This window comes from Primulina eburnea, chromosome 3 (genome assembly GCF_022965805.1).
Source record: "Primulina eburnea isolate SZY01 chromosome 3, ASM2296580v1, whole genome shotgun sequence".
Lineage (NCBI taxonomy): Eukaryota > Viridiplantae > Streptophyta > Magnoliopsida > Lamiales > Gesneriaceae > Primulina > Primulina eburnea.
In genome coordinates this window covers 36,128,782-36,150,518 of record NC_133103.1, presented here as the reverse complement: position 1 = coordinate 36,150,518, position 21,737 = coordinate 36,128,782, and the positions used below count along the sequence as shown (strand labels likewise).

Genomic DNA, 21,737 nt, shown 5'->3' with positions numbered 1-21,737 from the left:
CTTTTTTATTGATGCATCTTAGTTATGTTGTCTAGTTTCGATGGATGAGATAAATTTAGACATCATCTGAAATAATTTAGACTTTTCCTCTCTAGGCTCAGGTCTATTCATCGGTTTCTTTCCATACTATTGTCCTCCATGTGGGCGACTCTAACTATTTTGACCACCCCATGAGAAATTTGGATGTTGCCTCAATCCAGGATTATATGTGTTTGAGTATGGATCATTTCTCGTAGGGTTTTGAGTCCCCACATGATTCACTATTGCCTCGGCTTGCACATATAAAGGATTAATATATTGAAAATCCTTAGCAAAATGTTCACCTCCGCATTTATCATGGAATATCTCTTGAAAGGCACATTGTCGTCCCACTCACATTTAAACTGTCTATCTTTCTATCATGCGCTTCTGATGTGTAGTAACAACAGAAAAATCAGTTACCTGGTGAACTCCTACACTTCTCCTCTGATTGTTTCTCTCAGATTGAAGATGATAACTGCTAGCAGACATCTTCTCCAGCAACTCGTATCCCTCTTCAGCAGTTTTTCTCAAAAGATTCCCACAAGCCACATCATCTATCATGGTACGATCAAAAGGTATTAGACCATAACAAAAATTTTGGACAACTAACCTAAGAATCAGCTCATGATGTGGGCATTTTCGCAGTAAATCTTTATAGCTCTCTCAGGCCTTGTAAAGCGACTCTTGCTAAAATTGAGAGAAGGTAGTTTTGTCCGCTCGCAACTTCATGGTCTTTGATGGAGGGAAATATTTCATGAGGAATGCCTTGGCCATATATTCTCAAGTTTTGATTGAACCTATAGGCAAAAAATTCAACCAAACTTAGTTTTGTCTCTCAATGAAAATGGAAATAAACTTAAACACACAGCATCATCAAAAACTCCATTATATTTGAAAATGTCGTAAATTTCAAGAAATTCTGATATATGATTGTTGGGTCATCTAGAGTGTTTCCCTCGAACTGGACTGTACTCGGAATCATTTGGATGATATCAGGCTTGATTTCGAATTGATTTGTCGACAGAGTTGGTCTCACAATGCTTGGATGTGTTCCATCAAGCGAAGGCTGTGCATACTCCAGCATGGGTTAGCCCCTTGGCTCCTCGACTCATAGATCTTCATGATACTCTTCCTCACACTCGTTTCTGTTCATCATGTCTTTAAGCATCTTTTGTTGTCTTCGTCTGCGGAAGGTTATTTCAATTTCAAGATCAAATTGCTCGAAGTTCAAGTCAAGTGATCTTGGCTTACACTGGATAAGATATCTGAAATAAAATATAGATTGTCAGCTCAATAGAAATAAAATAATAATAAAGAAAATAACTGAAAATAAAATTATGAATAAACAGTCCCCGACAATGGCACCAAAAACTTGATCGAGCAAAACTTGCACTGTGAAATCCTCGGTAAAAATTAAATAAAATTCAAGCTCGATCTAATCGCAAGTGCACGATGTCAAGTAATAATATAATGCACACAAGTATGAGTATTGTTCCTCCATACTTCAATAATTCAATCAAAACAATAATGAAATCAATAGCGAAATAAAAGTCGAGTATTAAATTATGTCAAACAATCATTTGGGGTCGGATCCCCTTTGAACCCCAACAAACAATGAGTTTAGCTACTAGATTTCATAATAATAAATGCAAAGCACCATTAAAATAAAGATTCGCAAAAAAAAATACTACTGTAGATGAAGAACGGTCGACACGGTCTTCCAGTTTCCTCGACTCCGGTTTTTTCTCCTTCGTGTCGTTGCCCTTTTGCTCTCCCCAAGCGTGATAAAAATCCCAAGATTCGTGTATCATGGTTATTTAGGCAGCCAAAATCTTTCCAAGTTAGAAATAATTTTGAATTAGGAAATTTCTTTCTTTTGTCGCGCTGGGCGGTCAGGAATTCTCGCACTAGCGCGAGTTGTTCTAGTGGGTAAATTCCTGCATTTAATTCGAAAGTCATGACAAATAGCATTTGGAATATTATTCAGTTCAAATTTTTTAATATAATCAACTTCAAAAAAAAATTTAAAATAATATATTCATCTTGACTGCATGTAAATTGATGGTTTCCCTCGCACCTCAACGTGCTGTTTTGGATTAGATAATAAGATGTTAAATACTTATTAAATTGCTCAGTTCAAATAATTAATTATATAAAAAGTTGAATAACTTATCTTATGTTTCTGAGAATATTGGACGCTGCTTTCTAAAAAAAAAAAAAAGAAGAAGAAAGAAACAGAGAATATTGCTCGCTAAATATTTTTTTGGGGTTTATGTTTGATTTTCTTCAAGCTTGAAACATAAATTGTTTGGCATCATAATGATCATTCAATATATATTAATTCGAAGAATAAAGTTGGCCAAGAAACATAATCAATATTTTTTTATAAAAAAAATTGATATAATATTTATATTACAATGTCCATGTCATGACATGTAGTTAAAATTGGACAAATATTGTGAAAACGTTAGTTTTTATAAAAATCCTTTTTACAGATAATAATCAGAGATTTATGGATCTGAGTTAGTTATAATAATTATATTTGGTCTCTCTATATCTCAACAACCATACCTGATTCCTCGCGGGATTGATGGGATTAATGAGTATAGGACATTTTAAGTTCCAAATTATGCTTTTTGATGTTCATGAATAAATGAAATATTAGTATATTATTTTAAGATATAAATTTTAAAGATTATTTGACAACATAACATCTCAATCATTTGAAATTGAGACAAACACAACATATACACACACTTCAAAAGAAAAATAATATCGTAAAATCGAATTTTATACCTGTTGATAACGATGCAACTTTATCATAAAAACCAAAAAGCACCTATGAACCCAAAATATTATACACTTCACATTATTATTTAAGTGAAGGAAATGTGCCTAATAGAAAGAATAAATAAGTGATTATCGTGGGTTTTTACATAAGGCAAAAACTTGTGTGAGACGGTCTCACGGGTCGTATTTGTGAGACGGATCTCTTATTTGGGTTACCCATGAAAAAGTATTATTTTTTATGCTAAGAGTATTATTTTTTATTGTGAATATGAGTAGGGTTGACCCGTCTCACAGATTAAGATCTGTGAGACGTTCTTACATGAGACCCACTCTTTACATAAACAATTTTTTTTTTTTCATATTTTGAGAAAAGTGATCAGATTTTATTAATTTGTCATCCATTTTCCTCCTCAATAAAGAAAGCAAAAACACTCTTTCTTTTCAACTTGATCTCATTTCATGGAGTCACCAAAGAAGATGGAAGGGATTCAATATCCATTTTTAGCGAGGCAACATCACTCTCACATGTACAAGAATAACGAGATCCATGCAAAACAATACCAAATCATGAAGAACCCTGCATCATCAACTTCTTCTTCTTCGTCTTCTTCGCCACCACTAATATTCCAACAAAATTTTGGAATCCCCAAATCTTTCGACGATGTTTGGAGTGACATAGACCATGCCGATGCAATGAAAGCTTATCCAATCCCTCGACAAGAAATGAATACTAATGGAGACATAACCTTAGAAGAATTTCTTATCAGCACCGGTGCCATAAATCCTACCGAAAATCAGGAGGGTTTTGTTGATAACACAGTGCCATTGATGACAGCTAGTGGAGTTGATCCCATGTTGATCAGCTCGTGGCAGCAGGAACGAGACGTGCAGGTTCCGATGCTGGTGCAAGACGTTATGGGATCGAATTTTCAGGGTTCGGAGGATTATTTCGAGGAGAAGATGGTGGATCTTGATCTTAAAATGCCAGTGCCAATCATCAGTGAAATGGGCGTGGGGTGTGGGGAAAATTTTACAGATCTTTTGCAGGGTGATAGTGATAGAAGGAAGAAGGTTTGCAAGGATGAAATTATGAAGAAAAGCATTGAAAGAAGGCAGAGAAGGATGATCAAGAACCGGGAGTCGGCTGCCCGATCAAGGGCTAGGAAACAGGTCGACATGGCATTTTTACCATTTCTCTCGAAATTCATTTGGATTTATGTATTTGAAGATTGATAGTGTTTTGCTTACCTATTTGCAGGCACACACAAACCAATTGCAGCAAAATGTGAAAAAACTTACAACTACAAATATCTTGCTCATGAAAAGAAAGGTGAGTAAACAATCCAGTGCAACCTGATTGATTATATATATAACTGAATATTTACTTTTGGTTGCTAATATTAATATCCAATTAACCACACAAGCATGCATTTTGCGACAATATTGGGCCATCCTTGCTTGGGTGTTCCAGTTAATTTCTTGTTTGTTTACAGGAAGTAGAAATACTGTTAAATTCAAGAGCAACAGTGGCACCAAGATACCAGCTCAGAAGAACCAGTTCAGAAGCATCAAAATATCTCCTTCCTCCAATCTAGCAAGTTGTCCATTCAAATGAACCTTTTTCAATTTTAATACACAATTTTTTTCATATATCCTTGACATATTGAAAAGTGCAAGTTGAATTTTTTGGCCTTGTCTCCTCTTTCAGTTGGTTTTCATACAGACAACGTTTGCCAATTCTTGTTTTTTTTTATATATATGGCCTCTGGCTCACACAAGTTGGAGAAAACATGAATCATGAATTGTGACCTCTGAGAAAAAATAATATATTATTTTCTTCAATTTTTATACTACTTTTTTTTTACTAGTTGTTTGAATGTCATTGCAACAGAATTTTTTTTTTTTTTACAACAAATCATAAATGAAAAAATTCTTTAACAAAAATTACATAACTATCCAGTAACTTCTTGGATGGTTTTCTACAAATATTCACTGCAGAATTACATCATTCTGAAAAATTTCAGGCTACTAAAAAAATAGTTATATATGTGACAAAATAAAAATAGCAGCAGCAACTATAATATTCGTTTTCCAACTCTTAAAAGGGAAAAAAAAAAATTAATAAACCAAATTAGTTTATTAATTAGAGATATATTGAACACCACCATCAAAATTACTTCAACATATACAATTATAAACAATAAATTTATTCACGAGAACATTGCACTGAAGTTTTCGTTCTGCGATGTGTAGTGGCTTTCTGCAGATTGATTAACATGGGATAGGTACAGATTACATTGTAATTATAATAGCAAAAACAAACGTGCATCTACAGGCAATAAATATTGAATCACTTTTAAGAACTTCACAAGCTCTTCCTATCACACAACCTCGTCGGGGAACCTATGTCCGCATCTCCAACATATGAGCGTCACAGAAGTCAAATATTTGGTTCAAATCAAATTCATTCGAACAAGGTGCGGGTCAATAACTCAAATATTTTGTTTATGCGCACTCGAAAACAAACTATAGACATATTCTAAAAAATACAGAAGCATATTTGTCATTAAAACTGCATGCGAACCGACTGCAATATGTTTCTTTAGAATAACGATGGACCAACATGTTCGCAGCAAAGAAAACAGAGATTTTCTACTTGAAGAGATCACTGATCATTTTGCAAGTGCACAATTATCTTGAGCACCCACATTCCAGATGGAAGAGAAATATATTATGTTTGTATATGATGAAATTATATGGCAACATGAAAGCAGAGAAATTTCAAAAACCATTTGGTTTCCAGGGAAAAAGAAACTGAAAAGTAACATTGAGAAATTCAAGAATACCATTACTTTTATTTTTAAAACTTCAATTAGAAGGTATACACAGGTCAGTTAAAACTCACATATGGGGACTGGTGAGTTCTGCAAAGAGGGATTGAGCTTCTGCAGATTGATAGAACTTCAGAATTTTCTATACCTGACATTGTGAAGGATAAGAGACGACCAAGTTATCTTTATCGTACACAACACTTTCTTAAATAGGAAGCTGAATTGAGATAAACAGAATTCATCATCTTCATTGTCCTCCATGAAAGGGATTTCAAGATGAAGCAGATTTGGGAAAAAATCCCATTAAACCAGAAAATCAAATTATATGGTGTTAAATCGCCATTTTAAGGACAAAATCACTTACGATATAAGGTGACCAAAATTAAATCATCTCTTTGTTGCATCAATAAACATAGCTCGAATCCAGTGTTCCACATCTTCATTTTGTGATGGAGGAGGAGGAAAGTCATGTTCAACGATATCCCATCCTTCAATTAGGTTTTCGCTCTTCCCCATATCAAAAAACTCATTACCATAAAGAAAACTGGCCGCAGAGCTTGGAAGATAATTATCATATGTAGTTCTCTGCAACAAAGAAATAAGCTTCATATAAATTGGCTGGAAATGAAGGCAAGATAAATTCTTTCATTCAATCAGCATCAATCGCAAAGACAAAAATGACAGAAATACCAAATTCCAAACCCCATCATATCAGTCACTATATTTACGACACAACAACATATATCTTTAGGATATAGATTTTTTACAAAAGAAGCGAAGATATGCAGTACTAGTACAACACTGATTCTTGCTCAACCACATACTTGAAGTTGAACATGAATCCACGGACGAGTCAAAAGACCAGATGATGCATGAGCACTTTTATGTTCAATCCTCCAAGAACGACTCTTTGTAACCACAAATCCTATTGCTTTAGAGGAAGTATGATTTATATTTTGTCTGCAATTTGAACTAGAACTGCCAGCAAGCTAGTAAAGAGATTGGAAATTAATTACAACAGTGTGCTATAAATCTGCGTCCATTTGTGAAAACTGGATCTGATTCATTCCATACATGGAGTGAAGGTTACTAGATATTAAAATATCAAACCCCTAGATAAATTTTTCTAGAGTTCCTTGACCAGACAATTAAACAGGCGGAGGAAGCAACATTAAAAGCATCAAGATTTTAACATAATAGTGAACCAAGCTATTGTGGCAAGACTGGAAAAAAACACTATATTCTTCTCAGCTAAATGAAAAAAACAGAAATGGCAAAACAAATTCAACCCCAATTTCAAAGAAGGAATAAAACCAAATTTATAAAGCAAACATAGGAAAGTCAGCAGTAGAAGAGTTATTAGTGATATTGGATTTAGCCAAACATAGCCACGAGGTGCTCAACGAACCTTTTGTAGCTTTGAATTGATGCAAAAACGATCTTTACAACCTGATGATATGAATTATTAATATTCCAAATCACGTGGTTACAAATTTACTTAACATAAAGTTTACTTGCAAGCAACCGAAAGTGGTTGAGAGCAAGGGTTAACAAAGAAGCATGGAATACAAAATGAAAAGAAAAAAAAAACGTGAGTGGGAAATGCTTGTAAGTGGGAAAAAGGATTATAAATCTGGAAGTAATTACTGGCAACCAATATCACATATCCTACTATATGCATGATGTTATAGCTAGAGACTATATCTATACACATTTCCCATTGCCATATGATCAGAATCAGTGGACACATCTTGAAAAATTCAATTGGTGCTTAAACACATACCGCTACAGGCAGCCCATGGGCACTTTCTATTAACCTGCTTGCTGAGACAGCTGACTCCACATTCCACACAGACTTGTTCAGTTGTTGTCCTTGCTTGGGTGATCTACAAATTGAATAAAAAATTATAAACATAAAGCAACTTTTTCCAATGACATTCGCTGCAACAAATCCATAACAAAAACTATGGATTCTCTAAACAAAATTCTGTTCTAAGTTCTGACAACATAAATCTGCCTAGTTCAAATTTTCGTAGATAAGTTTTAGGTGGAAATGCTCATATCAAGAGGTTTCACGGCCTAATACTTGATCAGAACATTGAGAATTAAGACAGACGAATTGAACTTTTCTTCAGTTTTCTATGCAAGGGGTAAATAAATCCATAACCGAGAGGGAAGTGCTGGTCTTGTACCTTGATGATGCTGTTCTCAAAGATAAAACCGCTCGAACCTCCTTGGAAGATGAGAGTGTATCCAGTAACCTTGCAATTGCCTCAAAAGTAGAGACCTCCTGGGGAACTTTTAAAGACAATGAATTATAACAGTATGCAGTTATGCATGCCACACTTTTCTTGAGGAGTGATATGCCTTTCTGTAAATCCTTGTGAGTTTCCACTGAATGAGAAGCAGATGAATATTTGAAACTACTACTGCCAGAGGAATCTAAACGTGGTCTCCTCTCAGATTCCATTGAAGCTACACCAAAACTACTTGAGCTTTTCTCAGACCATGAAGTGTCACTACCAGTGGAGCAATTTTTTTGGCGGGGAATAAAAAGAGGATATTCACTGCATAATAGAAAAAAATTGAGTTATCATTTTATTTAGTTTATTATCTAAACACAAAGCTACTACCATCTAGATGATGGTCGGGCGTCCCAATATGAGTCCCGCTGCCATATTCGAGAACACGAACCCTGAAACAGTAGTCAATAAACAAACAAAAGAACTCCAGTTTCCAGCAAAAACATATAAATAATCTACCCTCCAAATAATTGAGGTGAGAAAAGGGGGTAATTTTTTAAAAGGCCCCACTCTTGTGTTTTTTTATTTTTTTAAAAAAAATCACTCTTCTATATATTGTAATACATAGGAGAGGACTATTTTTAATTTATTGAGGATAATTTCCTCTAAGAAAAATAAATTCCAAGATCGCAAATGATAAGTGCATTTGGTAGCTTTCAGAAGAAAACTATAAGAATATCGAAAAAACCACACCATTTTTAAATCTCTGATTTGATCGAGCACCAATTTTCATATCTCGGGTTTGATCGAGCACCAACATGTGCACAAATTTGAACACTTACGTGTTGGCCATGCAAATTCAAGCAATGTTCAGTAGTTTTACATGTTTTATCAATCATTCACAATCTAAAATTTTTCCAAGCACATTATAGACTCATCATCTATTTTGAAACTTTCCTATACGCTGTTTCACTGATGAGCACACTTCAATCTAAATATCCTTAAAAGAGAGTGCAGAGAAAGTACTTCTGAACATACCGCAAATCCTGAGTTATGCAGCGCAGGGACAGAGATGTAGTTAACAAGAAGATTTATAAGCTGCACCATGTATCTGTGTCATCAAACATTGAGCGAAACAAGCAAAACATTAAGAAACCAAACAATAATGCCATTTTCACTTCAGAATACCGTCAATTTCCTACAGATATCGAGCCATACAAATTATTTTTCTCCAAACAAGCATTCATATACGATTGAAAACTTAAAAGACTTGTTCTGATTTACAATAACTAATTTCGGACGAACCCAGAAAATAGTTCGTATATATGTTGTGAATATACGCAAAAAAACTAATCTGACCTTTAACATATTAATAAAATTAATAAGGCATTCTTTCAGATTCTGATGGTTTGACATGACTTATACATATAAAAAAGTCAGAAGCCATGAATGTACATATCAAGAACACTCAGCCATTTACCACTGGTAAAAGAAAATAATATCTGATAAACATTCAGTCAAGCCCTAATGTTGTGCAAATAATAGTTCTCATCCAATTAGAGTGAACCAAATGTGATTCTTTTCAGGATGTCCACCATTTGTTCTCATAGTGCAACTAGATACTTGATGGTATGAAGAAATCAACATAGCACAAAGTTATAATACCTCTAAATGACCCATGGAACAGAAGCTTAGGGAATCAAAGAGAGAGAGAGAGAGAAGAAATCTAAAGAAACAGAATCTACTTGGTAGATATAACTTTCATCGCAATTATGTCGGCAAAATATACATGGATGCACTACTTAGAGTGAAAAATTTACCCCAAAGAAGCAGCAAGCTCTGCAGATGGAACTGAATGAGGATCTAAGCCTCTTGGCAAGCGTGCATTGCAAATACAATCATAATCTCCATTGTTTCCATCTTTTCTCTCCTCTTCTATATTCACCTGATATAAATATATGACAATCAATGTCAAAAAAAAAAAAAACCAACTCTATGAAGAAAACTCGGATAGAACTATTGAAATCGCTTGGGCATAACATTGACAACAGCTACTGCATATATTTAGTTACAGTCTGACACAGATGCAAAAGAAAATGCATCTTGGCAAAACAAATCTCAAAACATTATAGGTAATACAGCTGCTGAGTGTTGATTATTAGAACCTGAAAAGGTAGGACACCTGATAATAATTCAAGAGCTCTTAGCCCATATAAATTATACAAACCTACTACGTTGACAACAACAAGTCCATATAACAGATTATAAATAATAGACTTTAGGAGACAATCACACAATACAGTTTGATTTAAGTAAAAGGGACCATCGGTGCATTGCTGTTCTAGAAAACGTAATCTTAAAATGTGGATAGACATTTGGATGTTAATGATTGAAGTCAGTGAATAAATGCCATCTCAGAATCCAACATATGCTAATGATCCGCATCCAAATGAAAGGCCTACTCATTCATGAGCAATGCACAAGAATGTAGCGTAAAATAAATTTTTGAAGTACCCGGCGTTGAGGGAACAACTTGCATATTTGTTTTATAATGACGGATTGCTTATGAAGGCGCTCAGATGTAATCGCCATCTGAAATTCAGACATCTGGTGCATTAACCTTAGTTGATATACTGATACACTGAATGTTAGCTAGAAAATTTTGATTGAGATTAAAATAAGAAGGAATTATGAAAAATCAATGGAAATCAATTTAGACTGAGTCTCACATGCCCCAATTTCTGTGTGCTGATAAGATTAGGGAAATATTTTTCAAGTTGATCCACCTGATTCTTTTCCAACTGCATTACATGTGAAACAAAATTCACTGAATTAATCTGGTAAGTAAATTAATAAATTGTGTAGGAAAGACTTTGAAAAAAATGTCTGAGCTAAAACAGACATCAAAAATAAAGGAAGAACTAACACTTTCATACCGTATTCTTTGCTGATTCGAGTAATTCATATTTGACTTTCAGATCATGAGATATCTTCTCCGTCTTAGCCTTTCCTATACAAAATCATTTACTCCAAGTGTAAAATGACATAAATTTGAAATCATATGCAAATGACGTTGGACATTATCAAAATTGGGGGACAATGGACCTGTTGAAACTTGTTCTTTACGAAGTCGGAGATTATCTCTCAACCTTGTCAATCTCTCATTCTGAAGGACCCTCCACCTGTGTTGATCATCAGCCTTGCCCTGAAAAATGTATTATTTTGGTTAAAATTTGCAGACGAATGTGAGGTGTCATGAAAGTTGCTCGCCCAGTTAAAATTAGACAAGAATCACAAAAAAACAGAGAATATTTATAACTTTAACTCTAAGATTTAAGACCAACGAAAGCACCCATCTCAAAAAAAATAACTTTTAAGTACGTGAAAATTTCTTGAACTTAAAGCCTCCCCAAAAGCCAACACCAGCACCTTGTTCTGGACTATTTTCACTCAACTACAAACATTAGGTGCATACAACTTAACTCATTTTGTAATGTGAATAACAAAATAATTAAAAAACTGATCTAATTGTCACCCTTTGCATGTACGTGGTCTCTTCTGTTGCATCAGCTTGGCCTGTCAAACTTAAGTGACACTCCACGATTTTTTATAGAGTCAGTGTGGAGTAATAGGTAACATGCCACAAGTCATGAAACATGGAAGATACAAATCGAATTAACATCAAGCTGCATTTATATAACTCTGGACAACTCCTTGTATAAACATTTCAAATTAGTTGTATCCCACCATGTTCTCCAATGATAAACCTCACACCCATATAGTTTTTGCTAAAAATTGAAATAAGAATTTAGCTTCTCATCAATAAATTCATTTTTCACATTATCCGACATATGTGTTTGTTGATGCCTAGTCATTGATGCACATGACCAAATCCTTTCATTGCCACAAACCTCTTGGTCTACTCATTAGTGGCACCATAGTAGAAGTCTCGAGCGCAAGACCCATATATCCCGACCAGAAGCTCAAAAAAGACTAAAAGATCAAACTCATTCATGACAGAGCAGATAAAGCTTTGAACATAGTCATATCACTGATAAGGATCAGAAAACCGTATTTAAGGAAATAAAACTACAATGATCATGCCTGTGAAAAAAAGGAAATAAAAAAGCAAAAAAAAATATATTATGTAGTAATGCTATTGGACATAAATACATTCCAAGTCACACATTTAAAGGGATTTTCCAGTTGATCATTTCTCACTTCAACCAAGGGTACAATATTGTGGATTTGCTGCTTACATTTACGCAAAAAAAATAATGTACTTTTTATGAATTAAAGTTTGGCCACAACTATGTTATTTCACAATTCAAATCCGTCAACCCTCAGTCAATTTATTTAGTGCAGGCACTCCCAATAAGGGTGAAAACATACCTTGGCCACGAGAACTTGAGCCAATTTCGAATACAGAGCATCCCTCTTACTCTTCAACAACCTCAGATGACAACTGTACTCATTCAATCTGGATATAATCGCACCAAAAACCAATCCAATTTGAGAATAAAAAGTAAACGCAACACCACAAATGAAACAACAATTTTTATTTTCGTTTACAAAAAAAAAAAAAAAAAGCATTTGGGTGAAGTTTGTTTACCTGTAATTAACGCAAATAGGGCAAATTGAAGCGAGATTGGGGCACTCGCAGAGAGCACAACTACCGGATTTCCTCCCCGCCTTAATCATCTGAAGATTACGCAAGGTTCAAGGTAAGCGAAGCTAATCTCGTCACTCGCCAGACCTAATGCACAAGCACACACGTATGACGTACCAAAGAGACTCTATATACATTTAATTTTTTTAAAAAAAAAGAGAGACTATATCATTTGATTAATTTCCAAAAATAAATTAATGTAATATATTAATTTTTTAATTGAGACTATATAATTTGATTAATTTTCCAAAAATAAATTAATGTAATATATTAATTTTTTAATTAAAAAAAAAACTCGATATAAAACTAGTTAGAGGAAAAAATTAAAAAAAATGAAAAAAAAACTACAAAAAATATTAAACATATAAACTACATAAATATAATACCAATAAAATCTTCAATGTAACATTTTACGCAAATGTTAATTTATTGTCATCATATTTCATTCAATAAATTAAACTGTTCTACTTGTTAATGTAATAAAGATTAAAAAAAATGTGATTATACGTCAAATAGTAATTTTTAATTTTTGGATAAATTAAATTCATTTATGCAGATAAGTGTAATAAATTGCTTTGCGATATATACGTATGTGTGTAATATGTGTGCATATAAAAATTACACAAGAATAACAAGTAAAATACAATAATAGCATAATAAATAATTATTCTACATACTGAAGATATTATGATATTTGTATTTTATTATATAGATGAAATTGAAAATGAAATTATTTTCATGTTCGGAAATTATCGAAATCATCTGTTACTTTTGGTGTTCCAAACTGTACATTCAAACAAGTATCGTTTATAAATATTATTAAAAAATAAATGTATTAAACACCGTGAATGAAAAAAATAGAATAATTCAAAACATTTGATTCATTTATTTTTTAATTAAAAAATTATCAATATATTGTTTTAATCATTTATCATGCTTAAGATACAATTTATTGTCGATTTATTTATAAAAAAAATATATGAATCGAATATTTTATCAGCGCTTAATTGTATTTTATTTATACATATTGTTTAATGCGTTTAGTTTTTAATAATGCGTAAACGAGATTTATTTGAACAAAACATAGTACGATTTAGAACACCAAATATAACATAAGATTTCATACCTTTGAAAACTGGATTAAAAGGGCTGGAATGATTTTCAAGAAAGAGATTAAAAAAACACTATCCAAACCTAAGGAAATAAAGAAAAATAATTCTTCAAAAAAAAAATAATCAAAATTCCTCGAACACAAGCTCTAATATTTTTTTATTAATTTGGGTCATGGTTTGAAGAAATATAAAAATCTAGGTTAGAAAAAAAATTTCCTTTCCCCTAGTTTTTATTCTATTTATTTTTCTTATACTCAAATTATCAACAAATCATGCTATCTCTAAATCGAAATTTCGAAGTATTTACACGTGTGAAATAAGATCTTATGATATGATACATGTAACATAACTAATTACCGAGCGAGGTTGATTTCAACTTACCTTTCGGACATGAAAAAAACTCGTGTGAGACGGTCTCACGGATCGTATTTATGAGACAAATATCTTATTTGGATCACCCATGAAAAAATATTACTTTTTATGCTAAGAGTATTACTTTTATTGTGAATATGGATAAGGTAGATCATTCTCACAGATTATGATCCGTCACGTGAAACTCACTTTTCGGATATTGGTCCAAGGGTATATTCGATAACCACCGAGGAGATCCCATTACTACCTTCTTAATTGTATAATCTTAAAATAAATACTTATACTTCACGCACTTGTAAGTTGTAAGATAAATAAAAATATCTAAAGCAAACAAATCCAACAATTTTAGGCGATACAAGTCTATGAACTTTTTTGCCAAGCTTTTTCATGTCTCAATAGTCGAGCATAATTATAAATTTTAGCTAATTAGGTAATACTATAGCTAAGCTAATTTATTTGCTCCCATGAAAATGGCCATTTGTCCCAAAATATAAATGAGGTATCACAAATCAGAAAATTAGGCTTAACTACGAGAAAAATGAGCTAAACTTTAGAAGGCAGAGTCATAGAGAAAATACATATGTGGTGGACCAAATGTCGCATTGTACTTGTTATAATTTTGTCTAAGAACCATCAGCTATGTACAGATAAATTTTGATTCCAATATCCTTTGTGACAGTTTCTTGACGGATGAGCTGCAACTTCGTTATGGGGCAACGACAAAGGCAGTTCGTTACGAATAGCTAGCCTTCATGTATAGAATACAGAAGATATCATGTGTCCTGGTTCAACTTTGTATCAAGATTTCAACAAACAACCCAACATCCAGTAAACTCTTCATGATAAAAGACATTATGGCTCGATATTTAATCCCATGAGTTCTTGAGGCATGTTTGGTGATCCGGGGTTCTACGAGAAACACCAGCAAATGTAAATAGAACTCACATGAAATTATCTTGGATAGTCTTAGTCAACTCTTCCATCTTTTGTACAATTGTCGGGTTCATCAAATCCCTTGCTTCCCTGATAAGAGTACCTTCTCTGCTAAAATGATATGCATCCACAACAGTTCTTATCCAGGTATGTAGCTGCTCTGGGGTCCTGTTAGAATCATGAAGCAGAAGTATATGACTTGACAAAGCGATCAATCTTAAATCTTCAAATGTTCACGCAGTAGTAGTAACTCAGGTTGTTTGCTTCCTGCTAATGGGCTTAAAAACTAAGCAAGATTATATGTATTCAGGTTGTTTGCTTCCTGCTAATGGGCTTAAAAATTAAGCAAGATTGTTGAGAATACATACGTGTAAAGGGAGTCTACGTCGTTCCCCTCGACTTCCACTCCAGGGGTAAAAGCATCTTTTAGAGCACTCATGCGCTCCTCCGGGTCTTGAATGGTAAGCAGATACTTCAGTATCCTTATTTCCTTCGGCATAAGCCTTTGAAGATTACCTCTTGCTGTTTTATATAAATGATATAATACATCTTTCACCTGAGAAAGGAGGAAGAAAATACTTATAATATGTAAAACAAGTAACGCCAAACACTTGTATCTTCCTCCAGAGAGTAGCTGAAGGCCTGAAGTAAAACAAAATCCACGTATAAAGCTCACCACTGTCGCTACATATTTAAATGAAAAGGAAATTCTAAGCCCCCCATTTAACTCATTACCACAAATTAAAGAACATTTGGCTAGGGGTTTTGAGATCCAATTTTACTGGTTTCTCTAAAACTATTCATGCTCATATAGCGAACTCCAAATTAAGGGAAAAAGGATTATGCTTCTGTAAGGTGAAAAAAGCTTGTACCTCATCTTTCATCATATTTGATTCTTTGGCAGCTGACCAAGCTTTTGTAATCATAAGAACCAATGTGGAATCAAGTTGATTTTTCTCTGCCAAATTATCTATCTTCCGGCAAGCAGCATCTAAAGTTGGAGAATTAATTATATCCTCAAATTTTGTTTCTGCATCAGTCAATGCTTCTAGACTTTCAGTTGCCGTGTCATAAGCTTGCACAGCAACTAAGCACCTATCAGCAATCTTCACTACAGCTGGACACCGAGAAAGAAAAATTTAATTATATGATCTATGAAAGAAAAAAAAAATATAAGAAAAAAATAAAACACCACCGTTCAAGAGATATACTCTGTGAACAATATGCACATGCCATGGGATACTAAAAGCCAATATATCAGCTTTCAATAATTTTGACACAATCAACAAACTGTGTGGTCAAAGAAAGATGCAAATCATATCACAATACTGAAAAGGTAAAATATGATGAAGATATTTAGCTACAAATCCACCAGCTAATATATCGCAGCTTCATGGGTATCTCGAGTATTGAATTACAAACCAAAATCTTTCAACGGGAACACAACCCCACCCTGATCCAGGTAAAATAAAAGCAATGAAATCTTTTAACTAAAACCTAAGCGAGATTAGAAGCTACAAAAAAAAAGAAATTAGTTATTGGGGTTCTGAAATGTGAAGCAATTGTCAATTTCTGTGTTCTATGATATACTTATCGAAGCCAATTCTTATAAGTATAGTCATTCAAGGTCAAAGATATTGAAAAAGGATCTATCATAAACAAGGACATGCTCCCTCAATTTTGTATGAAATATTTATTTTGATAGGTTCCATTACGGAAATTCAGTATAATATTGATGCCATAAAAAGAACAGGAGAGTATTCATAGCAACAAGGTCTCACCCTCTCGTTCCACTGGATTATCGTAAAATGATTCTGACACAGTATGTAGGTGAAGAAAAAATTCTTTTGTGAAGTCTTTCCGACGCCTGGCCACAATGTCACCAACATCAGATGAGGACTTTCTAATTTCATCAAGAAGCTTATTATGCCTTAGGACATCTTCGTCAATCTAGAAACATGAGCCAAAGTTAATCAACAATAACGAAATCTCGTTAAGAACAATGAAAAATATCACAAGAATAAATGACAGTATTCCTGATTGCAAATACATGCGTGTGAAATCTTAATGATTCAATTTATTAAAGCATGAGCTAAGGTTCTTGGTAATTGCTTTTAGAAAGTTGCTTTTAGAAAAGAAAGAATTGGAAACTGTTCAAGACTGGGAATGAAGAAGAAGGATTCTTAACATAACATATCCTAAGCAATTAATTATAAGCTTAATTGGTCAGACTACATTGCTGATTGTGCATGTAAGCACCAAATCAATAGTCAGAACAATTAGACGTGTGCAATATTCATTAAAGAGCGAATCGAACTAGTAACAGTCATATTAAGCGATCCTGAGCCAAAGTCTGTCCCTGCCTCCTCAGAGACATGTTTGCTTGTTTTACTCTACATCTCCATCTCTCTTCAAATTTTTTTCCAAGTCTTCCATTTTTTTCCAAACCAATGTTCTAAACAGCGGCCGAGGCGGCCGCCTAGGCATCCCGACCTTCAACCGCCCCGCCTATGCATGAGGCGGCTGTTTTAGGCGGTCCAAGCTATAAGGCGGTGGGCAGGCAGTCGAGGTTGATGGAGGCGGCGGGCAGGCGGTCCAGATGTGGCAGTCAACATTTTTAGTTATAGTCAACAATTTTAAAAAACCTAGTCAAAATCAAATAATTTTAAAACACAAAATCCTAGTTATTTAAATCACATCGCACTTTTTTTTTACTTTTGGTTCTCACTTCTTCTCACTATCAATCACTGAGCACACCACACAAACTGACGTCGCGGCCGCCCGGCGCCAGCAACAAGAAGCTTAAGGTTAGGCATTGTATATTTATTATTTAACATGTTTTATTATAATATTTCAGATTTTGTGATTTCAAAAATAAATATTTTTTTTCCTATTATTATTGATTTATTGTTGAAGATTAATGTTAAAAATGATAAACAACCAGAGTTGGAATTTAAACCAAAGTCTAGTGATATTGTTTGGGAATATGGGGTGTTGGTGTTGTATATTAAAGAGAGAAGGGATTTGATTACATGCAAATTGTGTAAGAGGCTTATTAAAAGAAGAGTTTATTGGATGAAACATCATTGCGGGTATTGTGAAACATGTCCTAAAGCATCCGATGAGGAGTTTATATATCTATTTGCACATTATCTGATAATATTATATTGTATGAAGCTTCTTTATGTTTAAACATTACTTAGTTACATATCTTACATAAAAAATGATGAATATTTGTGATTATATATGATTATCTATAAAAAAATGTATTTAAAAAATTCAACCGCCACCGCCACCGCCTCCCGCCATTTACAACATCGCTCCAAACTGAGCTCAATACAATTCTAAACCATTTCTTGTTAATTCAAATGTCTAACATCGACAAGTCAAGGATAGCAGACTCCAGCAGCGCATGAAGTGCCAAAACTCAAAACTTCGTCAAACCTTGACGCCCATTGCCAGTGGATGGCCCTTTTCTCTATTCATTCATGGATTTCCACTAGTCCTTATACTTCTATAAACTTATGTTATTAAACTCACATGTAAGCCCATACAGATGCTCAGGTTTACACAAAACCTATCTCGTCAAACGATAGAGGCATAAACATTATAGATATAAGAGAAGTACCATTTATACCCACCAATCCGTAACAAGATATTAAAAAGAAAGGAAAGACAATTAAAAAGTATAGCTGGTTCATTAACTAATTCTAGAATAGAAAAGGAAAAATGCTCAATACCTCTCTCAACTTTCTTGCAAGACGCAGCAGCTTGTGTTTCATTTCAGGATTATTTTCGCTATCTGCTCGGTCCTGACACTGCTTATAGAAGTAAGGCCGTATATTGCTCCACTCTTTGCTAAAAATTAGCAATCTTCTCCAATCGGTTGGAGTTGGCTTGTCGACCATAAAAACTCCTATTAGTTTATCACATATGCGCGCCATTTTATGTTCACCCAATCCTTCACTAGCAACATTCATACTGATCAATTCTTCATTGTTTTCCTCCACATCATTCTTAGTTGTAGAATTGGGTACTCTATTAAGTGGAATATCTTTTTCAGCAGATTCAATTGTCACAGCATTTGTATCACCAACACGAGCCGGGAGGAAAAAAGTGTGCCGCCCAATGGTCTCAAGTGATGAGAGGAGACCTACATTTAAATCGACTGATTTCGTAAATTTTCAAATAATATATATTTAAATCACAATAAATTAGCAAAAACTTAGTAAATCAAACAAAAGAAGAATTAATCCTTGTAAATATCATGAGATAAAGTACCTCAATGAGCATTTCTTGTAGTATCACACAATTAAAAAAGCAGAAAAATAAACGACTACAACAATATCAAATTTGGATAACTGAAAACTTTCAATATGGATGAGAGAGAATAGGGAAAACTTAAAAGAAATATTTCAAGGATCCAATTTACCACACAAATACATTGAGATAATTCAGGCGACAAAAAATCAGGTCGTTAATTGAAAAAAATAACTCCGATGAGAAGAAAAAAGAAGCCAACCCTAGCAAAAAGTTCTCTCAATAGTCCAGAAACTGTATGGGCATTTAGCAGAATCAAGAGTCTACCAACATACGAAAAACTTGAGCCAGTGGTCGCACAACGTAAATTTTTTTAATCTTTATAATAGCCCAATCTCTATTATAATAGCTTCTTTGTATATGCAGCAGAAAAATTATTCCTCACTAATCTGCAACTCGTGGTATATGGGGATGGGACCTTGACTCCAATCCCGTCCCATCCCAGTTATAGTGTCAAATATCTGTCCTAGCACAAATATTTACTGGTGCAACTCAAATCTTAAAATCTTATGGCAGCCCAAGTACCACCCTAGCTACTACACGGTACATGAGGAGTTATTACTGCGCCCAAACACTTTGTTCAACTTGACTCAACACAGAACAAACAATCTCGCAATCACTCGTTCATCTATAGAAGGCAGAAGCAACAGCAATTCCATTTCTTGAAGCTTTCAATTCATCTGGCGAGACAGATGATGTTATGCCTAACTAGAATCCCATTTCTAGCCTTGCTTCTTACCCACCAACACAGGAACGGAGCTTGGAAATTCTGGCCTAACCTTCTACTAAGAAAGTATTTCACAGCCCCAAGTTAAAATTATCTCTCGTTCAATAACAAAGAGGAAAAAAAACGTCGGTATAGAAATAAAAAAGAAGCCGAACTAAGTTCTCAAAGGTAAGTAACGTGGAGACTCTTGTCCCCGCTATTTCAACTGTACTGCAAACAATTATACAAAATTTCCATTTAACAAACGGTATTGTCACAGCAACGGCAGAAGAACATCAATTATATGAAACAAAAATGAAGAATAAAAATGGATTAATATATATGCCAATAATTAATTACAAAGAACTGCAACAAAAAAAAAAAAAAAAGAGAGATAAAAAAGAGTGTAAATCCAACGACTGAACTCGCACATACCTGTGGATTTAGAAGTCAAAATGGGAGAAGATAATCTTAGAATTGAAGTTCTGTAAAGACACGGGTAGAAGTTTTTGAAAGTAGTAGCGGGAGGTCGTGGTGAAAGGGCGCAATAGCTTATCTTTAGAGGAAAAGAAGAAGAAGCGGCCATTTCAGTGCCGGCAGCCACACTTGGATATAAGCAGATTACGACGGCGTGGTCGGAGAAAATGGGAGGAAGAAAGAGGGAATCGGAGTTTCTTTTACACGATAATTAAAAAGAAGTGAGGTATAATTTATCTTTTTGTCCATGTTAATAAAATTCGAAATGTGAGATTTCGGTCTCTCTAGTTTTCTATGAGGCACCGTTTGATAACCTGTATAAGTAGTAATTTTGTGTTAAACTCGAATTTAGTACCGTGACGATATGGCCGATACTATTAATACTAAAAGCAGCACAACACAAGTATGCAATATCTATAGTGACATGTAGTACACATACGCATTTTACCGAATTAACCTCGAAGCCCTTGTATTTTTTTTAACATTCACTAGGAAATCTCATTTATCTTCTTTCCGCAGTCGTACATGGGAATGCAGTATATCCTTGGGCCATGAAATTCCTGTCAGAATAACAGCGGAAGCCATCTCCTATCTTCTTACAAAGGGTTAGATACATCAATTTTACAGAAGATCCGATTATTTTGTTTGTGTTTTTCCGGAGGCGAAGGAGGGAAAACCTACTTTCTTCGCTTCTCTATAATTGTGTTCGTTTCGTTACATTTTCGTAGTATTTACATTATTTTTATGGATTTTTTTGTTGTACAGATTATATACTTGTGGCGATATAACTTGTTATATGGTGTTCGTGTTTTTTAGTAGACCACTTTAAATGGTTTGAATTTGTGACATAAATATTTTGGTCATGACTGAAGTTAATCGGCACATCGCAACATTTCTAGCGGTACACCAACATTTGAGCAGGTCGTTCATGTTCTTAGTGCTGTTAAAACGTTTCTTTACGAAGTTCGTAGTACGGTCGCCTCGTAGATACCGTATAAGAGACCGTTCTTATAATGTTACAGGGAGAATACCTGCTCAAATCAACCATCTACATAGGATTATTTAGGAGATGTGCATTGTGTTTCGAATTTGAAAATGGATCGTAATGCATTTGCACATCTTTGTTATTTGGTAAAAAATGTGAATGGCGTAGTGGATTCAAGATATGTTTGTATTGAGGAGAAGGTGACAATGTTCCTATCTATTTTAGCACATCACAAGAAAGTTAGAGTAATTGGTCATGATTATTTACGAAGTGGACAG

At 34.1% G+C, this 21,737-nt stretch overlaps 3 protein-coding genes across 5 annotated transcripts; 1 reads left to right on the top strand and 2 right to left on the bottom strand.

Annotated features, from left to right (window-relative positions):
• Nucleotides 1-3,271: 3,271 nt before the first annotated feature.
• LOC140828476 (ABSCISIC ACID-INSENSITIVE 5-like protein 2) lies at nucleotides 3,272-4,653 on the top strand. Of its 2 annotated transcripts, none has more exons than XM_073191428.1 (3): nucleotides 3,272-3,981; nucleotides 4,070-4,141; nucleotides 4,305-4,653. In XM_073191428.1, the coding sequence occupies exons 1-3, from the start codon at nucleotides 3,289-3,291 to the stop codon at nucleotides 4,404-4,406; spliced, it is 867 nt and encodes a 288-aa protein (XP_073047529.1). In that variant the 5' UTR covers nucleotides 3,272-3,288; the 3' UTR covers nucleotides 4,407-4,653. The 2 variants fall into 2 exon arrangements, with proteins under 2 accessions (XP_073047529.1, XP_073047528.1); XM_073191427.1 differs by having other exon boundaries at nucleotides 4,283-4,653.
• A 111-nt stretch (nucleotides 4,654-4,764) lies between these two features.
• LOC140827552 (uncharacterized) lies at nucleotides 4,765-12,671 on the bottom strand. Of its 2 annotated transcripts, none has more exons than XM_073190249.1 (13): nucleotides 12,498-12,671; nucleotides 12,278-12,365; nucleotides 10,991-11,090; nucleotides 10,822-10,895; nucleotides 10,615-10,686; nucleotides 10,400-10,492; nucleotides 9,706-9,830; nucleotides 8,924-8,996; nucleotides 8,276-8,337; nucleotides 7,835-8,209; nucleotides 7,426-7,528; nucleotides 6,007-6,227; nucleotides 4,765-5,790 (listed from the first exon to the last, which is right to left on the bottom strand). In XM_073190249.1, the coding sequence occupies exons 1-12, from the start codon at nucleotides 12,584-12,586 to the stop codon at nucleotides 6,030-6,032; spliced, it is 1,452 nt and encodes a 483-aa protein (XP_073046350.1). In that variant the 5' UTR covers nucleotides 12,587-12,671; the 3' UTR covers nucleotides 4,765-5,790; nucleotides 6,007-6,029. The 2 variants fall into 2 exon arrangements, with proteins under 2 accessions (XP_073046350.1, XP_073046351.1); XM_073190250.1 differs by having other exon boundaries at nucleotides 10,400-10,477; nucleotides 12,498-12,670.
• Nucleotides 12,672-14,744: 2,073 nt separating this feature from the next.
• On the bottom strand, nucleotides 14,745-20,690 carry LOC140827551 (uncharacterized protein At4g37920). The gene is made up of 6 exons (XM_073190248.1): nucleotides 20,433-20,690; nucleotides 18,712-19,124; nucleotides 16,753-16,921; nucleotides 15,844-16,088; nucleotides 15,340-15,527; nucleotides 14,745-15,139 (listed from the first exon to the last, which is right to left on the bottom strand). Exons 1-6 carry the CDS (start codon nucleotides 20,581-20,583, stop codon nucleotides 14,980-14,982), a joined length of 1,326 nt encoding a protein of 441 aa, XP_073046349.1. The 5' UTR covers nucleotides 20,584-20,690; the 3' UTR covers nucleotides 14,745-14,979.
• Nucleotides 20,691-21,737: the final 1,047 nt, after the last annotated feature.

What these genes read in the sequence shown, in the direction of transcription:
- LOC140827552 (XM_073190249.1), bottom strand. Translation starts at nt 12,586, where the DNA reads ATGATTAAGGCGGGGAGGAAATCCGGTAGTTGTGCTCTCTGCGAGTGC. An exon ending in CCTATTTGCGTTAATTACAG is followed by an intron (nt 12,366 to 12,497) that starts GTAAACAAACTT and finishes GATTATATCCAG; the next exon opens with ATTGAATGAGTACAGTTGTC. An exon ending in AGTTGTTCCCTCAACGCCGG is followed by an intron (nt 9,831 to 10,399) that starts GTACTTCAAAAA and finishes TATTTATATCAG; the next exon opens with GTGAATATAGAAGAGGAGAG.
- LOC140827551 (XM_073190248.1), bottom strand. Translation starts at nt 20,583, where the DNA reads ATGGCCGCTTCTTCTTCTTTTCCTCTAAAGATAAGCTATTGCGCCCTT. An exon ending in TAATCCAGTGGAACGAGAGG is followed by an intron (nt 16,089 to 16,752) that starts GTGAGACCTTGT and finishes CTCGGTGTCCAG; the next exon opens with CTGTAGTGAAGATTGCTGAT. An exon ending in CAAATATGATGAAAGATGAG is followed by an intron (nt 15,528 to 15,843) that starts GTACAAGCTTTT and finishes CTCCTTTCTCAG; the next exon opens with GTGAAAGATGTATTATATCA.
- LOC140828476 (XM_073191427.1), top strand. Translation starts at nt 3,289, where the DNA reads ATGGAAGGGATTCAATATCCATTTTTAGCGAGGCAACATCACTCTCAC. An exon ending in GATCAAGGGCTAGGAAACAG is followed by an intron (nt 3,982 to 4,069) that starts GTCGACATGGCA and finishes ACCTATTTGCAG; the next exon opens with GCACACACAAACCAATTGCA. An exon ending in TCTTGCTCATGAAAAGAAAG is followed by an intron (nt 4,142 to 4,282) that starts GTGAGTAAACAA and finishes TGGGTGTTCCAG; the next exon opens with TTAATTTCTTGTTTGTTTAC.